Source organism: Cucurbita moschata, unplaced genomic scaffold, assembly GCF_002738365.1.
Source record: "Cucurbita moschata cultivar Rifu unplaced genomic scaffold, Cmos_1.0 Cmo_Scf00008, whole genome shotgun sequence".
Lineage (NCBI taxonomy): Eukaryota > Viridiplantae > Streptophyta > Magnoliopsida > Cucurbitales > Cucurbitaceae > Cucurbita > Cucurbita moschata.
The window spans coordinates 386,170-407,832 of NW_019268524.1; the positions used below are offsets into that span (position 1 = coordinate 386,170).

General features: G+C 39.0%; 5 protein-coding genes across 5 annotated transcripts; 2 read left to right on the forward strand and 3 right to left on the reverse strand.

The window, feature by feature from the left end:
* Positions 1–697: 697 nt before the first annotated feature.
* LOC111446039 lies at positions 698–2,902 on the reverse strand. Its single transcript, XM_023084659.1, has 4 exons — positions 2,583–2,902; positions 2,050–2,381; positions 1,811–1,911; positions 698–1,510 (listed from the first exon to the last, which is right to left on the reverse strand). Exons 1-4 carry the CDS (start codon positions 2,760–2,762, stop codon positions 858–860), a joined length of 1,266 nt encoding a protein of 421 aa, XP_022940427.1. The 5' UTR covers positions 2,763–2,902; the 3' UTR covers positions 698–857.
* Positions 2,903–4,746: 1,844 nt separating this feature from the next.
* Positions 4,747–8,029, reverse strand: LOC111446041 (HVA22-like protein i). The gene is made up of 7 exons (XM_023084660.1): positions 7,722–8,029; positions 6,773–6,813; positions 6,585–6,683; positions 6,444–6,500; positions 6,227–6,290; positions 5,907–6,116; positions 4,747–5,537 (listed from the first exon to the last, which is right to left on the reverse strand). Exons 2-7 carry the CDS (start codon positions 6,802–6,804, stop codon positions 5,049–5,051), a joined length of 951 nt encoding a protein of 316 aa, XP_022940428.1. The 5' UTR covers positions 6,805–6,813; positions 7,722–8,029; the 3' UTR covers positions 4,747–5,048.
* Positions 8,030–9,834: 1,805 nt separating this feature from the next.
* On the forward strand, positions 9,835–13,157 carry LOC111446038 (endoglucanase 10-like). The gene is made up of 6 exons (XM_023084658.1): positions 9,835–10,450; positions 10,704–10,987; positions 11,102–11,539; positions 12,036–12,171; positions 12,302–12,468; positions 12,559–13,157. The coding sequence occupies exons 1-6, from the start codon at positions 10,237–10,239 to the stop codon at positions 12,889–12,891; spliced, it is 1,572 nt and encodes a 523-aa protein (XP_022940426.1). The 5' UTR covers positions 9,835–10,236; the 3' UTR covers positions 12,892–13,157.
* Positions 13,158–14,161: 1,004 nt separating this feature from the next.
* Positions 14,162–15,415, reverse strand: LOC111446042 (probable cytokinin riboside 5'-monophosphate phosphoribohydrolase LOGL10). The gene is made up of 7 exons (XM_023084661.1): positions 15,283–15,415; positions 15,110–15,207; positions 14,987–15,044; positions 14,798–14,897; positions 14,638–14,708; positions 14,401–14,544; positions 14,162–14,282 (listed from the first exon to the last, which is right to left on the reverse strand). Exons 1-7 carry the CDS (start codon positions 15,406–15,408, stop codon positions 14,241–14,243), a joined length of 639 nt encoding a protein of 212 aa, XP_022940429.1. The 5' UTR covers positions 15,409–15,415; the 3' UTR covers positions 14,162–14,240.
* A 1,644-nt stretch (positions 15,416–17,059) lies between these two features.
* On the forward strand, positions 17,060–19,875 carry LOC111446642 (ATP sulfurylase 2). The gene is made up of 5 exons (XM_023085531.1): positions 17,060–17,898; positions 18,440–18,845; positions 18,986–19,246; positions 19,328–19,414; positions 19,504–19,875. Exons 1-5 carry the CDS (start codon positions 17,336–17,338, stop codon positions 19,639–19,641), a joined length of 1,455 nt encoding a protein of 484 aa, XP_022941299.1. The 5' UTR covers positions 17,060–17,335; the 3' UTR covers positions 19,642–19,875.
* The last annotated feature ends 1,788 nt before the right edge of the window (positions 19,876–21,663 follow it).

Genomic DNA, 21,663 nt, shown 5'->3' on the forward strand with positions numbered 1-21,663 from the left:
TGTGTAAATCCGGTGACCAAGAGGGGTTCCTGCTGGATGTGGCTTGGTGAGTTATATAATACATAGGTTTGTATAGATATTTAGAATAAGGGGTTTGTATGGGCCAAGCTTTGCAGAGCATAATCAGAGCAAGAAACGATGCTGCCCCAACTCTCCATGTGCTCAAATCATTTCCCTTTAAAACAAAATTCATCAAAACCAGCTTTAAAAGATAATTTTCTTTAATCTTCTCACTAATTATAGTATGGGTTCAATTCAATGAAGCATTCCCATTTGAGCAACAAATAAAGCTTTTTAACCAAAATATTCCAAGAATGATAAGTTTGTGACCCATTTCACAATTTTGATAAAACTAAGTGCTCGGGAGGGCAATGCTTCGATGTTCGAGAGCTTTTGTGTGGAGCCCATATTCGCAATTTATACGTATAAGAAATGGATGGGTTTCGCTTGAGTGGACACGGATTTATTAATAATAGAAGTAATTTTATCGAGAGAGGAAAAAATCTTAGAGCTATTCACCTTCGTTATTGAATCAGTATGACTCAACACTAAAAAGTTAATATCTTTAATTGCAATCCAACGGGTGATGACATTATTTAAGAACTTTAAATTTGATTTATTAAATCAAAATTAGAGTCGCACGTTCATTCCATTGGTTATCATACTACGTAAAGATTAGTATAACCCACATCTAATATCCACCAACAAAAACAGTATAATAAAAAAGTTAAATTAAAATTATTTAAATTTAAAGACTAAACAAAAAAAAACGCTAACTAAACCTTATATTTATCCCAAACTGTCTGACGTAATAAAACTAACAAAAAGAAAACGAACTAATTAAACGACGTCGTTAATTAGGTTTGGAGGGCTTCGTAGATCACGACGAAACAAGGAAGGATAGCCTTTGGATTGAAAATGATCAACTCCTCGAGATTCGAATACTTCCCGGACTGTCGTGAAACGGAGTCGTAAGAGGCCGCCGCCGCCGACAAATTCTCCTCCTCCACCGCTGCGGCCGACAAATCCTCCGCGATCCGCTTCACTCTTCCGGCGATGACACGGCACACCAACATCGCCCGCCGCCGTCCATCGCCGCATTCGAACGAATCATGGGCCCTACCGCTACTGGCCGTGGTTCGTACGCCAGCGGGTTCACCGGGCTTGCACTGGAATCCATGACGGATAACGCTGCAGACACGGCAGCCGGGAATCGAGCCACACAGGCCGGTTGAGCCACGTGAGCCGAGGTCACACAACAACTCGCTACAATGGAACCGCAACAGCTCATTACCGTCAGCCGCACACCGCGGGTTTTTTCTAGCGCATGCGAGTGCACGTGTCTTCACTGCATCGCGGCAGTCTTCAAACCGTTGGATGGTGCGTTGGGTATTGTGGACCTTTAATATCCGTTCGATCTTGCAAATTGGACGGTCTATTTTTAGCCAGCTTGATTTGAAAATGATCTCCACGATGTTTCGACCCGAATCGTCAGGACCCAACTCCGAAACTAAAAAGACAAATAAACAAACAAAATTAATGGATTTGATTTGACACCTACATTTTCGTGTCGGTGGAGTCAACGGTCGTGCAGATTTATACACCAAGTAAGACTCCTAACACAAGGAAGCAAAACATGACACGTCATCCGTCAAGAACACAGCTGTAAATGGAATATTAAAGAGCATTTACACCTCGTCAGCAGTGGTGTATGAGTGAAGGCAAAACCCCATGGCCACGAAAGCGATTTTTTTATACAATTTTCTATTTACCCTTTTAAAATAACCCATAAAAAGAATTTGGAAAATACCAGCGTGGCGAACCGCTTGGTGAAGCTCTAAGCTTTCAATTTTGGGGAACATCTCTCCACATTGAGGACAAGGGCAAATAGAACTCCTCGGAATCGGGTACCTGAAATTCAACTCCATTTTTAACTCTTTTTTCAATTTATAATTAAATAATAATTAGTGTTGAAATCTAGACGTAGAGAAAGTCCAAAAAACACAATATCAACTAGCATTGTGCTTGAGCTGAGCGGTTACAAAATACCTGCTAGGGTCAACGATGGTGTGGCATTCATAACACCCAGAAAGCTTTCGTAATTGTAATCCTCGAGAAGAGGAGTATGAAGCAGAAGCACCGTTTTTGGTTCTGGTCGGAGCTGTCAAAGAACGAGACGATGAACCGTTTGTAGCTTTTGTAGTGAGTAACCTAGTTTCTTGTCCGAGGGAGCTGGTTTCCGGTGAGTTGTCGGGTCTGTGAACAATTTTGGCGTTGCCATGGACCACGTCTCTAAACCTACAAATGGAGCTGCAAGAAGAACCCAACTTCGAATTCGCCGGCGAGCGTTTTGCCGGCTCGTGAACTCTCGAAGCCTCCATCTAATAAGAACGAAAATAAAAGGATTAAGTTTAGTACTCTATATACTTTTAATTAAACTTAAAATTAGTTTAAGATTTTCAGACAAGAAAACACATAAAATTAACACATTTCCAATTGAAGAAAAAAAGAAATAAAAGGCAAAAAGAATATGAATCTGTAACTTTTGAAATGTAGGGGTAAGCTATGAAATTTAGACGCACCTGCTTGCAAGTGATGAGGTTCTTGATTTGGTCCCATGAAGATTGGGCAGAGGGCGGCGGCTGCGGCGGCGGCGGTTGGGAGGGAGGTGGGTGTTGGTGCTTTTTTCTGCGTTTAGTGTTGATGGGTTTCATTTTTCTGCTTTTCTCTGCGTTTATTGCTAAGGAAGTTGAGAGTGCCATGAAAATAATGAAAGTTTCTCTTTTTTTCTCAGGGAGGGAGAGAGAGAGAGAGAGAGTTATAGAAGGTGTGAAATGAAATGGAGAGGGAGAGATCCAAGAAATGTAATAAGAGTGTGTGGGGCTTCCTTCTATTGTCTCTCTCTTTCTGAAAAGTCCATTGGTGGATGAACAAAGGTGACGTAGGTCGGAAAGGGGAACGAAATACTTTTTTTTTTTTTTTTAAGGATATGGAAACCGCTCCTTAATATATGCATTTTGAAACCGTGAGGGGAAGCCCTTGAAAAAAAACTCAAAAAAGACAATCTATGTTGGCAATAAGCTTGAGATATTGCAAGTAGTATGAGAGCCATATACTAGACATTGACCCCTCGGGGTGTATTGTGAGATCCTACATTAATTGAGAAGAGAGAAACAAAACATTTCTTATAAGAGTGTGTAAACAGATGTTTACTGGGGGGTGTGTTTTATTGTATGGAAAAGTAGGATTGCAAATTCGAATTTGAATAATAGAATAAGATGAAAAATATGGAAAGGGGTATGGGCTTATGAATTTGAGATACATTTGTTATAATTTGATTCACCGGATAAAAGCCTAATTTCTGAAGTGAATAAGGGTAAACAGACAACATATAAAAACAACTAGAAGACATGAAACGAAGTGCCCAATATTGCGCAGATGTTGTCCCCATGCTGTTTGGTTTTATTAAGATTCTTCATGTTCTGCTCTCATATCATGATCTCAGCTTTTTTGTGTCATTAATCCAAATTAATATCCTAATTACATAAAGCTTAAAATACAATATTAATTTCCTGATTCTCATTAATTTTACAAAATGGTCTCATTATTATATGAGTCAGTGTCCACACAGACACACATTAAACTTCAATCACCAAACCCATCATTAATTAAATAAATGTAGATGACAGATAATAAAGGTTTATGAAAGCCACGTGGAGGCTAACTGAAGCTTTATTCATTTATTTTATTATTTATTAGATGAATTGAATAATTTGATATCGCTAATAAATTGAAATGCCCATGAATCTCAAATTTTGGAAATTGTTCCATTATGCCTAAGCATGTCACGTGCGTCTAATTTGAAATCATATGTTTTAGCAAGGGTTTGGTGTTCAATCTTTTGTAACAAAAAAATATTTGGGCCTGCAATTGCATTACTTCAACCCAAATTCACTTTCTTGCTTTGATTTACAATCTCTTACAGTCTACTAAAATCAGATTGGTTAAGTAAAGAATTATGTGTCGACTCATGATTCAAGGTTCATATGTGTGGTCTCTGCATCAACACGATGAGAACATAAAGCATGTGTTCACAACGTTGGTAAGATCAATACTGATGCAAGTGCATTGCGTGGAAAAGGGCTAACAACACTAGTCCCTAGATTTTTGTTTAAAAAACAAGAATAATAATAATAAATAAATCAAAACTATAAGTGAGTATTCAAATTATTTCAAAATCAAAGTAAAAAGGTTTTAGTTCGGATCATAATAAGTTTGCAAATACTTCTTAAAAACCAAACAATGAATTGATTGTCAATAATTGGTTACGGGACAGGTGGGTGCAACGTTAATATAATTTCACCTAATGCTTAAAACCATGATTTTTCAATTAAATTAATAGTTAATAATAAAATCTCACCGGCAACAACAAGTCCAAAGCAAAGTTTTCGTAGAACTTACTTAGGGATAGGATGTAAAAAATATATATATATATATATAGTGGAAATATTGTTAAAAATGATTAACTTTATTAATTAATTAATGTGTTGGTGGAGCCGAACGCTTTAGCATTTTATGCCTGAATACATTAGACATCTTTTCAATTACTTTTCATTAAGTTTATAGCCCTTCATCAAAATACCTTTTCTTTATCCATTTAGCAAGGAATAATTAAGAAACCATTCAAAGGAGAGTAGAAAAGGAAACTTGTCAATAGAATCCAATTTAACTGATCGAAGGAAAAGATTTAACCCAAACCATCTGTTGTGCAAAAAAGCACTTCCGACGGAAGTCCAGAATTCAACTATAGCCAACTAAAGATTTATGCGAACATTGAAATTATGCCATGGAATTTTGACAAGAACCGCACCATATGCTATAACTCTAGACCACCCACCGGCCACCGTCCAGAAAAATAAAGAGAATAAAATTTGAATAGAAACAACAAATTTACATGAATGCCGGGATCGGCAAATCAGTACTCATTGTTCCATTCTGCTTTCTAAGAGGGGAAACTGAGATTCAGAAACATTGCTCCCATTCCCTTTTCAACGGTTAGCAGCAGCACTTGAACGGGTTTTTCTCAAACGTGGGCGAGTTACTTTTGTGGGTTCTTCTATGACGGTCTCTTTTGGGGGAGGATTTTCATTCTCGTCCACTGAAGCTGGCGCTTGTTCAATCAGCAACATTGGCTCCGGTTCAGATTGGCTGCTGCTACTGGCTGGTTCAGATGCTGCTGCAGCTGCTTTAGGAGTATTAGGAACGTTGACTGAGGTTGATGGTTTCAAGCCTTTTGGAGTATGAGGAACTTCAACTGTGGTTTTTGACGGTTTTGACACTTTCGGACTACTAGGAACTTCAAATGTGGTTTTCAGTTTTGAAACTTGTGAAACACCCACCTCTTCAGCTACATCTTTTTGTTGACTTGAAGATGGGGATGACGATGGATCAATTAGCACTTGATTAGTAGTGGCACCAGTGCTTTTTGATGTCACATTGTCTGGTGAAACCTTCGCCTTCGCCACCGCGGGCTGTTTCTGCAATTTAAGAGAAATAAGTAGATATAGGTATTTCCAGAACCGCCACAACTATTTTCTAATGCAAGTTCGATTGTACCACATGCACTAGATAAACAAATATCAGATACGCATGTAATGAGAGCGATGCGTAAAGAAATGTAAAGCTGCTTCTTTACATAACATAAAACCATTTCACACTGCACAATCTTGGCCTGAAGAATAAGATACAAATCATTACACGCAGCAAGAAACCAGGTCATTATAACAGACAACAGAATTGCAGTACTAATTTTTTTTTTCCATATCACTCAATAAAACACCAAATTAGGACTAAAATATGAACGATAATAAGACGATTTTGATCTAATTAAATTTATCTGCAAATACCTGAGTCTTGTGAGGCTTAGCTGTTGATTGTGCAGCAACATATTGCAAGATCTCGTATACCCTTGTCTGGCCATAGCTTGCAGCTCTCTGCCAATAGATAACAGCAATATCACCCGCTCTGGTCCTCAGTTCCAATAAATTTTGGTCAATTTCTGTCTCATGCTTTGCTACATATGGTCTAAAGAAGGAATCATATACATAAGTTGTTCCCTGACAAATGAAAAGTTATTAGGAAGAAGATAAGTGATTTCAGAAAGAAGGTGACCCAGGAGTGAGCACAAGAAAGAGAAAAGCCTAAATTCCAGATTCTGATTCCTTACTTTTGTTTTGGGGTACCAGAGATATATGTAGAAAGCCAATTTAGCTTCACTATACATAGGAACCCTGCACAAGTGAAAATAATAATAATAATATTATTAAAAATTTATAATTCACAAGTAAAGGCCAACTAACTATGAGGAATCAACGGAGTCCTAGACCAAACAACTAAATAAAAAGAAGGGCATCGTATCAACAATATCTTCATCCAATTCCTACCATGAAATGAATGCATCTCCAATCCTCTCACAAACAGTCAAAACAGCCACTAAAATCCTGAAACCAAAAGGAAAGCCAATCAATGTTGATGCTCAGAATTTTATTAAAGACAACTAATGCAAAAGAAATATTATTGCATACCAGTATTGGCACCAAAAGCGAAGTTGCTCAATTTCTGGCTTGTTCATTTCAACAGTTTTATAGCACTCATATGCAGGATATGCATAGCCAAAAATCATCCTGTCAACAGATTGACAAAATATATATTAATACCACAGGATAATCTGTATTATTACCGAGGCAAGCAAATTATTATCAAATAGACTTACACGAGACCTCTAGTAAGAAAGGAGCCAATCATCTTGAATGCCTAACAAATTTAGACATCAGTTATGGTTAAATTAGAAGGGTCATAGATAGATTTTAGTAAAGCTAGTAGTGAAGTATGTTAAATAATGAGAGAAAATTGTACAATCAAATAGAAAGTAGATCACAAGGACTAACAAGGAATCAAAAGAGTTCCAGACAAATAATATCTGTTTGTTGAACTATGAACAATTGATGTATGTTCTTACGCTTCTATAGAAACCAATAAAATCAGTTAATTAAACAAAATTCCAAATTATACCACAAAGAACAAAAAGATAGAAAGACACCAAAACATTCCTCGTTCAGAATCTCATAAAAGTTCCAGCAAACTGCGATGCATCCTTCACGCATAATCTTCTAAAAATGCTTATCGCTTCATAGAAGCCAGCTAAGAATGTGAATAATGAAACAAATAAAACAATCAATAAAGCTTAAAATGAGAAGAAAAATTCAGTCTATTCAGTGCGTAAATGCAGTATGCCCTTGCCATTAGCAGGCGATTTCAAACCAAACGCAGCGTTTCTACCTTTCTGCACAATGAAGTCGCAACTTAACTTCATCAAAGGCCATCGCACAATAAATTTTAGGACTACAATGCTCGGAACTTGAAATTTAGGGGATAACAAAGCGTCATGAGCATCTGCCGAACAACCACAAGAAAACAGTATCCAAATTCCAAAGAATAAAGTAAATCCCCGAACATTATCAGTCTAGGACCAGAAACACCTAGAAATAAGAATAAGATAACTACGGAGACCTAATAAAACAAAACATCAAGCACCTCAACCGAACATTCTGAAGTCTAAACAAATCTCGAAGGCAGAAATAAAGGAAAACATAACAAAACCTTAGGTTCAAGAGACAAAATGAGAACGAAAGAGAAAGAGATTAGTAGCTAGTGATTATTACCTTGAGACAAAATCAAAGAATCGACGAATACGAGAAAAATCAAAAGTCTGCAAAAGCTGGCTCAGAGGCAGTGGATAGAGGAGAATCGTAGAGTGAGAGTCGGAGATCGACGGCGGAGAGACAAATCAGCGATCGGCACCGCCAAAATGCCTCGGCGGACCGTTGGAAAAGCAGAGGAAGTGATAAAGATGGAGAGACGAGAGCGAGAGAGCGAGAAAGCGAGAGAGCGCGTTTGAAATTCTTACACCAATCGGATATTTGGTTCGGCGAACTTCACTTCGCTAATAAAACCCGCTTTGATTTCCATAAAAATCGTATTATTATGGAAAGACGCTTTGGAATGTGTGTACACAAGGACAATAATGGTATAAACTTCATCCCTTAATCACCGTCCATTTCGAATCAAACGGCTCTCTAATTAGTCATTTCTGCATTTCTGGTATCACGGTGCCGGAGGGAGCGTACGCTCCTTTTTATTTTTATTTTTATTTCTTTTTCTTTTTCTCTACTTTATTACGTGGAAAACGATATCAACAACAGCCACAACCATACCCGCAGGGTATGCAGCGGCGTCAACCTCACGGCAACTTTACCGTTTAGCCGCCGTTTTCACAATTCTATTAACAACCCTAAAAATAAATTTATATTTTAATGTCATTGGTTAATTGGTAAGTAGGTGAGTGAACATTGTCGTACCAAATACCACAATCAAAATATGATGTTGATACTAATGGGAGCGGAAGTGGAAGCAAAATCAATCCCATTTGCACGCCCACAAACAACAAATAAACAAAAAGACAAAAATTTACGTAGTTCGAAGAGAAAAAAATTTCATACATCCACGAGTGATAACCAACTACTATAATCAAATTGTTTACAAAGTGTATCTCTCGCACTCTCAAACTACAAAATCACTCCTACAAGGTTTCTCTCGATTGCTTCTAGTGAAATACAAAATAGTAATAACTCCACATCTAAACTGTAAGACAAATTATTATATAAGTATGGCAATACTAATTCTCATATATGAATTAAGATGATTCACGTGCCAATATGGAAGATGAACCAAATTAATTCAGTAGATTCATGAATCAATCCAAGAGATTGATGAGAATTATGAGCAAATATAACCGACAAGCGCCGCTATCGAGTGATAGGAATGATATTAGTAGGAGCGAAGGGAAGGACGAGGTGGCAAATTATTGAGTGTTAAAAAAAGTAAATTGAAAACACTTTGGACCCTCTCATTAAAAATAATTAACATTTAGGGACCCAGAGAAAAAGACAATATTTTTTCATCTTTTCCGTTGTTCCTACTCTCCCGGGAGGCGTACAATAAAAAATGTATGTCCCATGAGTTGAAACAAAGATAAGAATCTAATAAGAAGAGCGCACGTGAGAAGGAGGGTGTATGGGCCCATTACACGACCTTAGCCTTTTCTCTCTTTTTCGTTAGTCTATGGCTTTAACAAATACATTGATTGAATAAAAATTAAGATTCCCACGAGAATTTATTCGTCTTCAGTCACACACACACACACACACACACACACACACACACACACACACACACACAGCTCTAGTAATGGGCCTGCTATGATCCAGTAAGTTAAAAGCAAAAAGAGGGAGTGGGGGGACCTTGCCCTTCAGGATAGCTTGCGTTCAAAGTGAGAGGAGAGGCACGTGGTGGTGGGGTGGGCTCCATTACCCTTCAATTTTACGCTCTGTCACTCTCACTTTCTCAGTCGGGACCCCCCAACCTTGGGCCAGAACAATCCAGACTGGGCTTTTGAGCCATGGGCTGAGAAAGGACGGCCCATTTAACAGATATCCAACTGGCAGGCAGGCAGTTGATGAGTGGTGGGTCTGCAGCAGGATATCCAAAACCACAGGAAGCAGCCAATTGGGCCATAGAAAACAGTTTTGGTGTACAGTCTGGCCAACCATTTTAATAGGGAGACCCCCATAACCGACGGAGCGTGTGTTTCACGCTCCTCAATCTGTCCGTCCGTCAACATTGTCTGTAATGAAAAAGGCTGATAGCGATACAGCCAACAACCAATAATCTACAATTTTATAAATGGTGAAATCTGGTATTGTCCCGCGTCGAAACAAATTTGTCGGTGACAGGCACCTTTCTTGCACAATAAATTCATCTCTACAATACGATTCCATTCCTTTTTCTTCTTCCTCAGGCCCAGATCCAACATCCCCGATTTCTTTAATTAGGCTTTGTTCATTGAACTTCCAATCTTAGCCAATCATTTCCTTAATCACAGTTCCACTAGTTAATCAAGGCAAAAAGCGGACAGATCTTGACTGATAGGTTCTATTCAGCTGCAGAGTTTTGGGTCTTTTTCTAGCGGTTCCATTTCCCGAGGACTCCAGATTTCCACCTACCCTGGCGACCTATTGCGAAGTTCCCCATCGTCTCAATGTATTGTGCTTGAGCTGGATCTTGGTTATTTGACTCATCTGAGCGTTGCATTTACGAGGCTGCTTTGTACTGCGCGAAATGGGAGAGAAATCGAGGTCTAGAGGATTTTGTGGATGGTTTCTGGTGTTGGTGATTCTTGGTTTGATCGCTGGTGCTATAGTATTTGCAGTCAAGAAGAAGTCGAGTCACTCTGATGATGAGCCTGCTCCAGTTCCGGGCCCCCCTGGCGCAATCGTGAAGAAATATTCCGATGCTCTCAAAATAGCCATGAAGTTTTTCGATGTGCAGAAGTGTAATATCTCATTCTCATTTCTGATTGATATTTTGTGTTTCTGTTTTCTGGATTCAAATGCTAAGCACCTAGAAATCTTTAACAGTAAATGTTTGGCAACTATTCAATTTACAATGTGGACTGTAGTGCCTTGGACCTTGCCAAGGACTGGAGATAGTATGGAAAAGTGCCTGCACAAGAGATTTCATTTTTGTCGCAATGTTTTGTTTGTTAGTTGCATGAATTTAGTACAAACTTATTGGTCTATTTGCAGCTGGGAAGTTGGTAGATAACACAATTTCTTGGAGAGGGGATTCGGGGTTGAAAGATGGAACTGAAGCGAAATTGGATCTATCTAAGGGGATGTATGACGCTGGGGATCATATCAAGTTTGGTTTCCCAATGGCTTTTACTGCAACAGTGTTATCTTGGTCTATCCTCGAGTATGGAGATCAGATGGACGTAGTGGGTCAATTAGATCCTGCCAAAGATTCTCTAAAGTGGATTACCGACTATCTTATCAACGCTCATCCTTCAGAAAACGTGCTTTACATTCAGGTAATGACGCTTGTTTACTCACATTATCGCTTTTGTCTGCTTCAATCTCTTCAATTGTTTTGTGAGTTGTGCATTAAATAACAAATCATATAATCTATTGGTGATACTTTGCAGGTCGGGGATCCTGATATAGACCATGCCTGTTGGGATAGGCCTGAAACCATGACTGGGAAGAGGCCACTCACGATGATCAATGCCTCTTTTCCAGGAACAGATGTAGCAGCAGAAACCGCTGCAGCTATGGCTTCAGCATCTCTTGTGTACAAGAAAACTGATCCCACCTATTCAGACTTGCTTCTTAAGCATGCTGAAGAATTGTTTTCTTTTGCCGATGAGCATCGAGGTTTGTACAGTACCAGCATTCCTAAAGTCCAAACCTACTACAATTCAACAGGATATGGAGATGAACTTCTATGGGCTGCGAGCTGGCTGTATCATGCAACAGAGGATGAAACCTACCTTAATTATGTGTCTGGAGACAATGGGAGATTGTATGCAAAATGGGGAAGCCCCACCTGGTTTAGTTGGGATGACAAGCATGCAGCAACCCAAGTATGTATCTCTTTTAACTTGGCGATAGATTCCTATATATGTGGTCAAATGTGAAATTTTATAAATTTCAGTTGCCACCAAAAAGAAATATTGATGAGATTAGCTAAAGTTTGAGCTAAACAAAAGATTTTTGCTTCAACATTCTTTCCATTTGATATGTTTCTTCTGAAATCATTGTAGCTGTATACGGTTTACAGCCTAACAGAACCCCAGTTCCCATTGTATCTAAAAGCTAATAGTGAAGAATATAACAAAGGGGAATAGGAACGTCTATTGGTTGAACCTTGATGAGAGGCAAAAGTTTAGATCGTTGTTTTAACTCAAGTCATATGCTGTAGGCTTAGACATAGCAAGCTGTCAATTTCCTGCCTAACCATATTATCTCGTTATTATTACCATCTACTGCTTAACAGGGGATTTCCTTACTTTTGTAACTCCGTTTGGAATCAAGTTAATAACATCTTAACCTTGTCACTACTCTGCAATGTCTATGCAGGTTTTATTGTCTCGCTTAAACTTCTTTGGCTCCCAAGGTGTTTCAAAGTCAGTTCAAGTTTACAAGAAAACAGCCGAAGCTGTCATGTGTGGCCTAATCCCAGAGTCTCCAACCGCAACAAGCAGCAGAACAGATGGTAAGTAGTTTCTTCAACTGTGTAACGACTTCATAACATAAGATTTCATGTCACCCCTCGAATTAGCAAGATTGTAGCTAGTATTGTCCTCCTGAACTTCTTAATTTATTCAAGGACGTTTCTGGTACAGATGGTCTCATATGGGTCAGTGAATGGAACGCTCTGCAGCATCCTGTGTCTTCAGCATTCTTAGCTTCCCTTTACAGTGATTACATGCTTACCTCCAGAACTGCAAAATTTTCTTGCAGTGGGGAGACCTACACACCAGCAGATCTAAGAAATTTTGCCAAATCTCAGGTAAGCTAACTCTTTATTTAGCACTAGCAACATGTGCTTCTCGAGTGAAAGTAGTCCTATTGATTTTAAGTTGGACACATCTATTTCCAGGCTGATTATGTGTTGGGCAACAATCCTATGAAAATGAGCTATCTGGTGGGATATGGTGACAAATTTCCACAGTATGTCCACCACAGAGGTGCGTCAATCCCAGTTGATGCCACAACCAAATGTAAAGATGGGTTTAAGTGGCTCCTCTCTACCAAACCAAACCCAAATATAGCTTATGGAGCTCTTGTAGGCGGGCCCTTCCTTAATGAGTCATATATTGACTCACGAAACAATTCCATGCAAGGGGAACCAAGCACATACAACAGCGCTCTGGTCGTGGGCCTGCTATCGAGTTTAGTGACCACCTCCTCAGCATTGCAATCCTTCACCTAATGCAGCTGGTATATATTTATATTCTATTATCCAAATTTGTGATCGTTTTATATTTTGTAGTTTGCCATTTATTTGTGCTGAGAGTGTTAGTACCTCTTGCGAGTGAGCGTTTGCCTATCCTCTAACAAAAGTGAAGCCGCACAGTAAAATTAACCGTGTATCTGATGTGTGAAGTGAACCGAGCTGTTTTGGCACCTTTCCCAAACAATTATGAGTAATTCTTTATTGGAGTTATATATATATTGGAATTTGTTGTTGCCTTGCCTGTTCGGTTTATTGTTGCTGACAAGATGAGTTGATTTGGTATGAAAGGTTCCAAATGGCTATTGACAAAGTAGATGTCTGATGTCTCAGTTTGCCTATTTTTTCAACTTTACAGATGTCAATGGCGACTTAGGGTGGCTCTTAAAACGTTCATTCTTTATGCATCCTTATCCTCAACATTGGGAGGGCTAATAATTTTGTATTTCAAAAGTCTTAAAGTCGAGTCCATTGATGCTGCTCTCATAGTGGCAGGCTAAAAAGATGCCAGTTTTTGGATGGACTTGCAAAATTCTTCCGTCCACTCCAAATTTGGACTTAGTGGTCGCAACCACCGCGTTTCATTTTAATTGATTCCAAATTAAAAGGTGTATGAGATGATGCCACTTATAAAATAGGTACTTTCCATCAAAATCAGTACTTCAATCATAAAGGCCACTCCGAATATAGTATGAGCGAATTCCCTTCAATTATAGATCATTTGGTTCCACCATCTACAGACATATTTACAAGTTAATCTCATCTTAGTTACCCAGCTAAAGTGAGTTGAATAGATCTACCAATTGAGAAATAAAATCGATGTATGATAAGGATTGTTACCTAGTTCAAGCTCTTCCCCTCGAGGACCATCTTCAATGGTTTGCATGTCAGCAGCAGCAACGTCTGAATCACGAAGACGAAGACTAGCTACCGTGGTAAGTGTTGGGTAGCATTGATTTTTGGAACATAGGACATTCTCGGCGATGGGTTCATACCAAATTCCTTATTCGCCACTGTACATTCATGACGGGCATGACCTTGTGCAATGCATGTAGAACTTAGGTATTCAAAAATCAACGATTTCTTGCTAGTGATCCACACATACATCATCGTTCCAATCAAAATACGATCTCAAGACATATTTCTACACAAATCCTAATACAGCTAACTAGAAACAACTACTCTGGTGTCAAAAGCACAAAGCACATACAGAATTTTGTTTCTTTCTTTTTATTTCTTTATTCTTTCGAGTGTCGAAATAAATGAGACTAAGTCAGCGGGCAATGTCCGATTTTGATATGAAACCTATTTGTTTGTCCATCTACCGATCATACCCAGCCGGCAACTCCGCAGTGCTTTGGTTTGTAATCCTTAGTCAAAGTCAAACAAAAAAAGAAGACCGATCTCAGTTCCATTTGGACTAGGCTAATTCCTGTGGGGACCCAAGTAGTAGATCCTCCCCACGTGTAGGCGATATAGGAGATGTACCTCAAGCTTGCACATGAGTTCGTGGGCAGTCTGAGCGGAAACAATAATGTTACGGGCAGCTGGTGTGATAAAACCTTCTGCCACGGCTTTGTCAATGAACGAAAGAAGCGCATTGTAATAGCCGTCCACGTTCAACAGCCCCACCTATATCATACAATACAATCAAATTCAGCGTCCACTGATTGAAGTTAAAGTAACTTTAAAAGGAAACAAAAACAAAAGTGTTGGTTATCACACGGGTTTGTGGTGGATTCCAAGTTGAGCCCAAGTTATGACCTCCAGAAGCTCCTCTAAAGTGCCATACCCACCTGCCAAGCACACATCATAATACCACTAAACTCTGTAATAGAGGGACACCCGACAGATTCAAGGACGAGGATATCATAAGGAAAGCGACCTGGCAGGGCAATGAACGCGTCCGCTTGTTTAGCCATCTCTGCTTTTCGTTGGTGCATGCCCGACACAGGCCTCACTTCTCCCACAGTTTCTCCGGTCAGCTGAAAATATGACTTCTTACATATTCATATTCCACAACCTTAAAATCTCAGAACTATCCTATCCATATTTTCTTCAATAATTAATTTACCTCTCTTAACATCAGCGTCCTTGGAATCACACTGAAACCAAAACCCAAATCATCGCCTCTGTTTTGTTAATCTCACTATCTTGTTAAAACCATAAATTGATGTCCAGTGTAAAGAAAAGTTACCCTAACACGTGGCAACCGCCATCATGCACAGCTTGGGAGACTAAACCCATCAGGCCGATGCTGCCTCCTCCATAAACCAAGTCAATGTTTCTTTCCACCTGTACTTTCATTAATACGTTCTCTAGATTTATCGTAATCTATCAACTTAAGTTAAAGCGACGACGACGACGTACCAGTTGCTGAGCTAGTTGAAGAGCACCGAGTCGATAGCTCGGGTTCTTGCCGGGGCTGCTACCACAGAACACACAAATTCGTTTAAATCTGGACTTTGTGTTTGTTTCAAACACTTGAGTTTCCATGGTTTGAGAATAAAAGAACCGGGCTCCCCATTTAATTTATACCCCAGTAATAATTAAACACCCCCGACATATCACATCTCTTAAAATATATAATATTTCTTTCTGCTGTCGTGTAAAAAATACTAATATTTATAAACAACGAAATTCACGTTGAAATTGTCTGCAAAGCATTGTCCTAAAACGACATCACTCCGCTCCAACACGGCTTTTATCTGGATGGGTCCTCCAGCTACATTTTAATACCCATTTTCCCCACTTCTTTATAATTAAATTACATTTTGTGTTCACCCATGAGTAGCCGAATCCAAGTCTTATCATTACACAAGATTCGTTTAATTATTTTTTTAATATAATGTACAATCTCCACCGTGCGTCACATTATAAACTATGATCTAATCCGTATCTTCCAATGTGACGTTAAAATATAAAAAAGGGAAAATAAAATATTATAGATGGCCATTAGAATCAAGTATATGAACAGTTGAGTGATTGTAACCCAACCGAAGGCAGTCTCCTAACGACCCTATAATGTTTCTTAAATACCCATTATAATTGGATAAGTATACGTGTAAAAGCGTGGCACTGGTGGCAAAAAGCGATTTAATTTATATATATTAAAAAAAGATAAGATAAAATATGAAGCATTGTTACATTGTTACGTTAGTGGATTGTCGGGTGGGAGCTGCACACGTGGCGTTCCAGCTCAAATTCGACCAAATTCATCCGTCAAATAATTGATGTGTCCATGCCTAGTCAACTCAATCAAAAATCATATAAAAAGTGTATTATTGAATGCCCCAGATTTGAATCTTTGGCCCATCATCTTCGCTGCATCACCATTTCTTTTTTAAATTATAAGAAATTATTGACTTTCTGGATTAGGCAATACACGTGGACACAATGAATTGATTGATTAGTTTTAATTATCCCAATTATTTGTCAATATCAAAATCATAAAAACCATACAATCTTTATACCCATAGCCCGCTCCTTGCTATTTTTGGGCTCATGATGCGGCCCAAGCCCAAAAACTATTAGGTCCATCACATAAAATGGGCCAATGTCCGGACTACGTAGATAAGCCCAAAGTTATAGCCCATTCGTGTCCCACTTTTTGGGCCAGGAATTTAATGACGTTCATATTTTGAAGTGTCACATCACGAGTTTTTTTTTTTTTTTTTTTTTTTAAATTAACTTTATTCTGAAAAGGCTGATGTTTCATAAAATAATCTTGCTTTTTCTTTAGAAAAAAACTAATACTTATTATTCGCTTCGAATTTTGTGCTGACTAATTAGCTTGCAAGCATCCAAGAAAATACTTTCCCTTTTAGTTCCCCCATAATTTAATTTTTTTTTTTTTTTAGTAAACTAGTTTTTTTTAAAAAAAATAAAAATAAAAATAAAATAAATTAGTTTTGAAGGAAAAAACATAGAAAATACTCCTATAATATTTATATTAATGCAAAAAGTAGAAAAGATTTAGGGTATAAATCGTCTTTGAATAAGGTCTTGTGGGTGATAAAAATGGGTAAAAGGAATAGATTTAGAGGCAATAATCGCGTGGGGCCGCTCAAAAACATTCGTAAAGGAGAATCGTTCCGCGCGTTGCTGTCGAAGAAGAATCGTTGGTGGGGTTTGGGCCTATCATCACAGCCACAAGCAGCAGTGTTTTCAAACCGCAGGGAGAGACGATTAGCCACAACCAAAGCCACCCTCCCTATGCGCAAAGGGCCACAAACAAACGTGTGGATCTGTAGAGACGAGCCAGTTATCTTGGTTGCCTTTTCCCTTCCCTTTCCCCTTCAGCCATGTTCTTGTTCTCACTTCTCATAGATTCACCCACCCCATTTCTCCATTTTCGTCGGACCTTCAATACTATTTTGGCAATTTCAAAACCCATCTCCGGAATTTTCCCTCTCAACCGAAGATGTCTCTAGTCGCTAAGCTCCACCTCGCCACTTCTCCCCAAATCAGCCTCAATACCCGCCAAACTACAATAAAAAGAACACCCGTACCCATTGCCGCTTACTATACCAAGATTAAATCCAAACCCATTTACGTTTCTGAGTCTTTGGGGTTTAAACCCGCAATGCAGGGCTATTCGCCTCGTTCTCTGCGCTCTTCGATCAAGTGCTCGCTGATCGAGCCTGATGGTGGGGCTGTTGTCGAGTTGATTGTGCCCGAGAGTGAAAGGGCTTCGAGGGTTTTGGAGGCCGAATCATTGCCGAAGGTGAAATTGACCCGAATTGATCTCGAGTGGGTTCATGTCATTAGTGAAGGATGGGCGAGCCCATTGAAAGGGTTCATGCGAGAGGAGGAGTATTTGCAGAGTTTGCATTTCAATTGCTTGAAAATTAAAGATGGGTCTCTTGTTAACATGTCGCTTCCCATTGTTCTTGCCATCGGCGACGATGTTAAGGAACAAATTGGGTCCTCACCCAATGTGGGGTTGCTCGGTCCCAATGGAGATTTGGTCGGCATTCTTCGCAGGTTAGTTTTGTTTATTTAATCCATTCGATCTTCGAGGTCACTGTAGATGGAAATGGCGTTTTGTGGATTTTTCTTTGATGTTTTGATCTGCAAAAAAGAGTTGTTTTCTTTTCCACCCTTCGTTTGGGCCTTTTAGTTGGCCACCAACAATTCAAGCGATCAATTCCTCTTTTGGAATAGCGAATATGATATGACATAATCCTAATTATTTAAATCCCGAGATATGTTCTTATATAATATTAATAGTTGTACTCTTCCACTTGCTCGCAGCAACTGCGTTGATCATGAGGGATAATCTTTTATTATGCTCTGCAATCTCGTTTATAACAAAATCTCTGGTTATTTGAACTCCAAAACAAAGCTGACCATCGTGATGATCTTAGATTGCGGAGTTTACAAATTCAAACGCCTAATGTTGTTCATGTTCTGATTCATATATTTATGCCTTTATGATGGAGTCTTCTGGAAACTTTCTTTTCATTTGAACATTGAGACCAAGAACTATGTAATCAAACTGAAGCCAAATTATATGGTTTTTCAGCATTGAGATATTCAAGCATAACAAGGAAGAGAGAATAGCTAGAACTTGGGGAACAACTGCACCAGGGCTGCCATATGTTGATGAAATCATTACAAATGCTGGAAACTGGCTCATTGGTGGAGATCTTGAGGTAATAAACCCCATCAAATACAACGATGGACTTGATCATTATAGGCTCTCTCCGAAACAGCTTCGACAAGAGTTCGATAGGCGTCAGGCCGATGCTGTTTTCGCCTTCCAGTTGAGGAACCCTGTGCATAACGGACATGCTTTGTTAATGAACGATACACGTAAACGACTTCTCGACATGGGTTACAAGAATCCAATTCTATTGCTTCATCCTTTGGGAGGTTTTACAAAAGCAGATGATGTGCCATTGGATGTTCGAATGGAGCAACATAGCAAGGTTTGTATATCATATCAATAGTTTTCCAATAACATCATTCAGTTTACAAGCATGCTCTATTTTGTACATTCAAAAAGTAAGATCATTGCTATTCTGGCCTGCTTAGTTTATGTTACTTAAGAGACTTTCTATGTGTTTAGGTTTTAGAAGATGGAGTCCTTGACCCCGAAACAACCATCGTGTCCATTTTCCCGTCACCGATGCATTACGCCGGTCCTACTGAAGTACAATGGCATGCTAAAGCAAGGATCAATGCAGGTGCAAATTTCTACATTGTTGGTCGAGACCCTGCTGGAATGGGGCACCCAACAGAGAAGAGAGATCTATATGATCCAGACCATGGCAAGAAGGTCTTAAGTATGGCCCCTGGGCTTGAGAAGCTAAACATATTGCCCTTCAAGGTCAGTATCTCAGTGACCTTCCCTTCTCCTTTTCCCACTTCTCCACCCTCCCTCTGCGTTTTAACACCCCCTCGACTGCAGGTGGCTGCATATGATACCGTGGCAAAGGAGATGGCGTTCTTTGACCCTTCACGAGCAAAAGATTTCCTCTTCATCTCCGGAACAAAGGTAAAAGCAGAGTTCTGTTTGGACAGGATGTCATCATGACGTATAGTATCTGAGTTGTTTGAACCTTTTGTCCATATGTCGTACTTTAGATGCGAACTTTCGCAAGGACCGGCGAGAACCCTCCAGACGGTTTCATGTGCCCTGGCGGATGGAAGGTGTTGGTGAACTACTACAAGAGCTTGCAGGCCGAAGATGCATCGTCGCAGCAACCAGCATTGTCAGTTTAGGAAGATAGTTCGAGTTGAAATGAATTAGTTTGAGGAAGCTGCCGGGGATTGAGTAGAAGAACACAATGCAACTTCAATTGTGGATAACCAAAGCTTTGATCTATTCCGGGTTCTTTTATGCTGGTTTGGAATCCTTATCCTTTCTAATGTGTTTAAGATATGGTTGTAACAGTGAATTGTTTCTTCACTTGTGAGATGATATAATGGTTTAAATTGAGTTGTTATTATTACCCACATAGCTCAACGAATCATCTTGGACTAAGATATATAAATGAAGGGAGAGGAGAGGAGAGGAGAGGAGAGGTTAGGCAGTTGGTTGTATTGTGTTATTTAGGGAGGGGTTTGTGAATAAAGAAGGGAAAGGGAAAGCAAAAGGGGGAGATTTTAGGTACATCCGGAAAGTACTTTTAGGGAGGGAGAAAGGAGAAATGGAAGTGCAAATCCTGGGAGTGATCGGCATCAGCTTTTTAAGCAATTTGAGATGTGTCCCATTTATATTCAATCACCAGTCGTGTTTAAGCTTCCCTCCAAAAAGTGCTTCAAAAAACTTCCCCCAAAATCCACTATCAGGAACGAACCCCATGAAAACCAGGGACAAACCTAACGTGGAGCTCATGTGATTCCCATTACCAAAATCCTCTCACTTTCTTCTATTTACACACATACAAAATGGCTTCCCAAGCGCCTGCCTTTCGGTGTCATAATAATACACCCCATTACCATTGTTGCTCTGTTTTTATGTTCCCTCTAAGCTAAATGCCAAACCCAATTTCCTTCACACAACGTGGAGGACAAGCCCGAGCCCAACCCCAGTAGTTTCTTCAATCATTCACCTTTTCTTCCCAATATTTTCCCAATTCAAGTCAACCGCTTTGACCTTCCCCAGCCCCACCTATATCTAATCACCTTTCTGGTGATGATGATGTTTGAATCTGTGTGTTTAATGACAACATTTGATTTAGTATTGAGTTTGTATAAAAACTCCCACCTTATTGAAGATAAGGGTGATCATTAATCCGCCAAGTCAGCCTTGAATTATATAAAAGAAAAGTAGGGAAATTATTATGTATAAAAAGAAAACACAGAAGACCCACTTGAAAACAAACAAGTGTTGGAATAGAACATAAATAATAGTTTGTGTTTGAATGTTGTGAAGTTGAAAGGCAGAGAGGACATGGAGGAGGGTACTTCCTAAACACATACACTTTATTATTAATGTATTTTTTTCCTTTCCGTATCAAAAGCTTGTACACCCTGGTCCTGTAACAATAATTATAAACACCACTATACTATATACTATATACTATATACTATACTATTTATGTCAATCATTTCTTCCATAACAAATATAATACTTTATTATTATTTTCCAGAAGTCAAACCATTTCCCCTGAAATTGACTTGTGTGTCTCTTTATTTCTCTGTTTGCTTTATTTTATGATTGAAGCTTTTGGTGTCTCTAATGAAATTTCAATATCAAATCATGATTTTGTTGTAAATGGTGTGTGGGGGGAAGAAGATGTGGATATGAAATGTATTAAAAGCAAAGGAAGGAAATATCTGGATTAAGATTTGGGCAAAGTATGGATGGATGTAATTCAATATGGGGGCACCCCAAAACATTAAAGCTATTCAATAATATATCGTTCTTTTTCCTTCTAAGGAAATAAGAATCTCCTCAACTCAATCACACCAACCCAACGCTACAATATTGTTTTCAGTTACGCATGTTTAAAAAGCTTTAAAGAGGCTTCACTGGAATGACCAAAAACTTGATCGAAAAACCGTCTATTGAGTCAATTACAAAAGGTACTAGCTTGAAAGTCTTATTGGAATCGAGCTACTCTGGGACTCACATCATAGAGTCAATTGCAAAAGGTACTAATTTAAAAGTCGGGTTGGAATTGAGCTACTCTAGGATGTACAATTATATGCAATATAAGCACCTAAAGTATATGCCTAGTTTGATAATGGTAGGAAAGTCGACCAAGGTCTCGTTTTTTTTTTTTTTTTTTTTTTTTT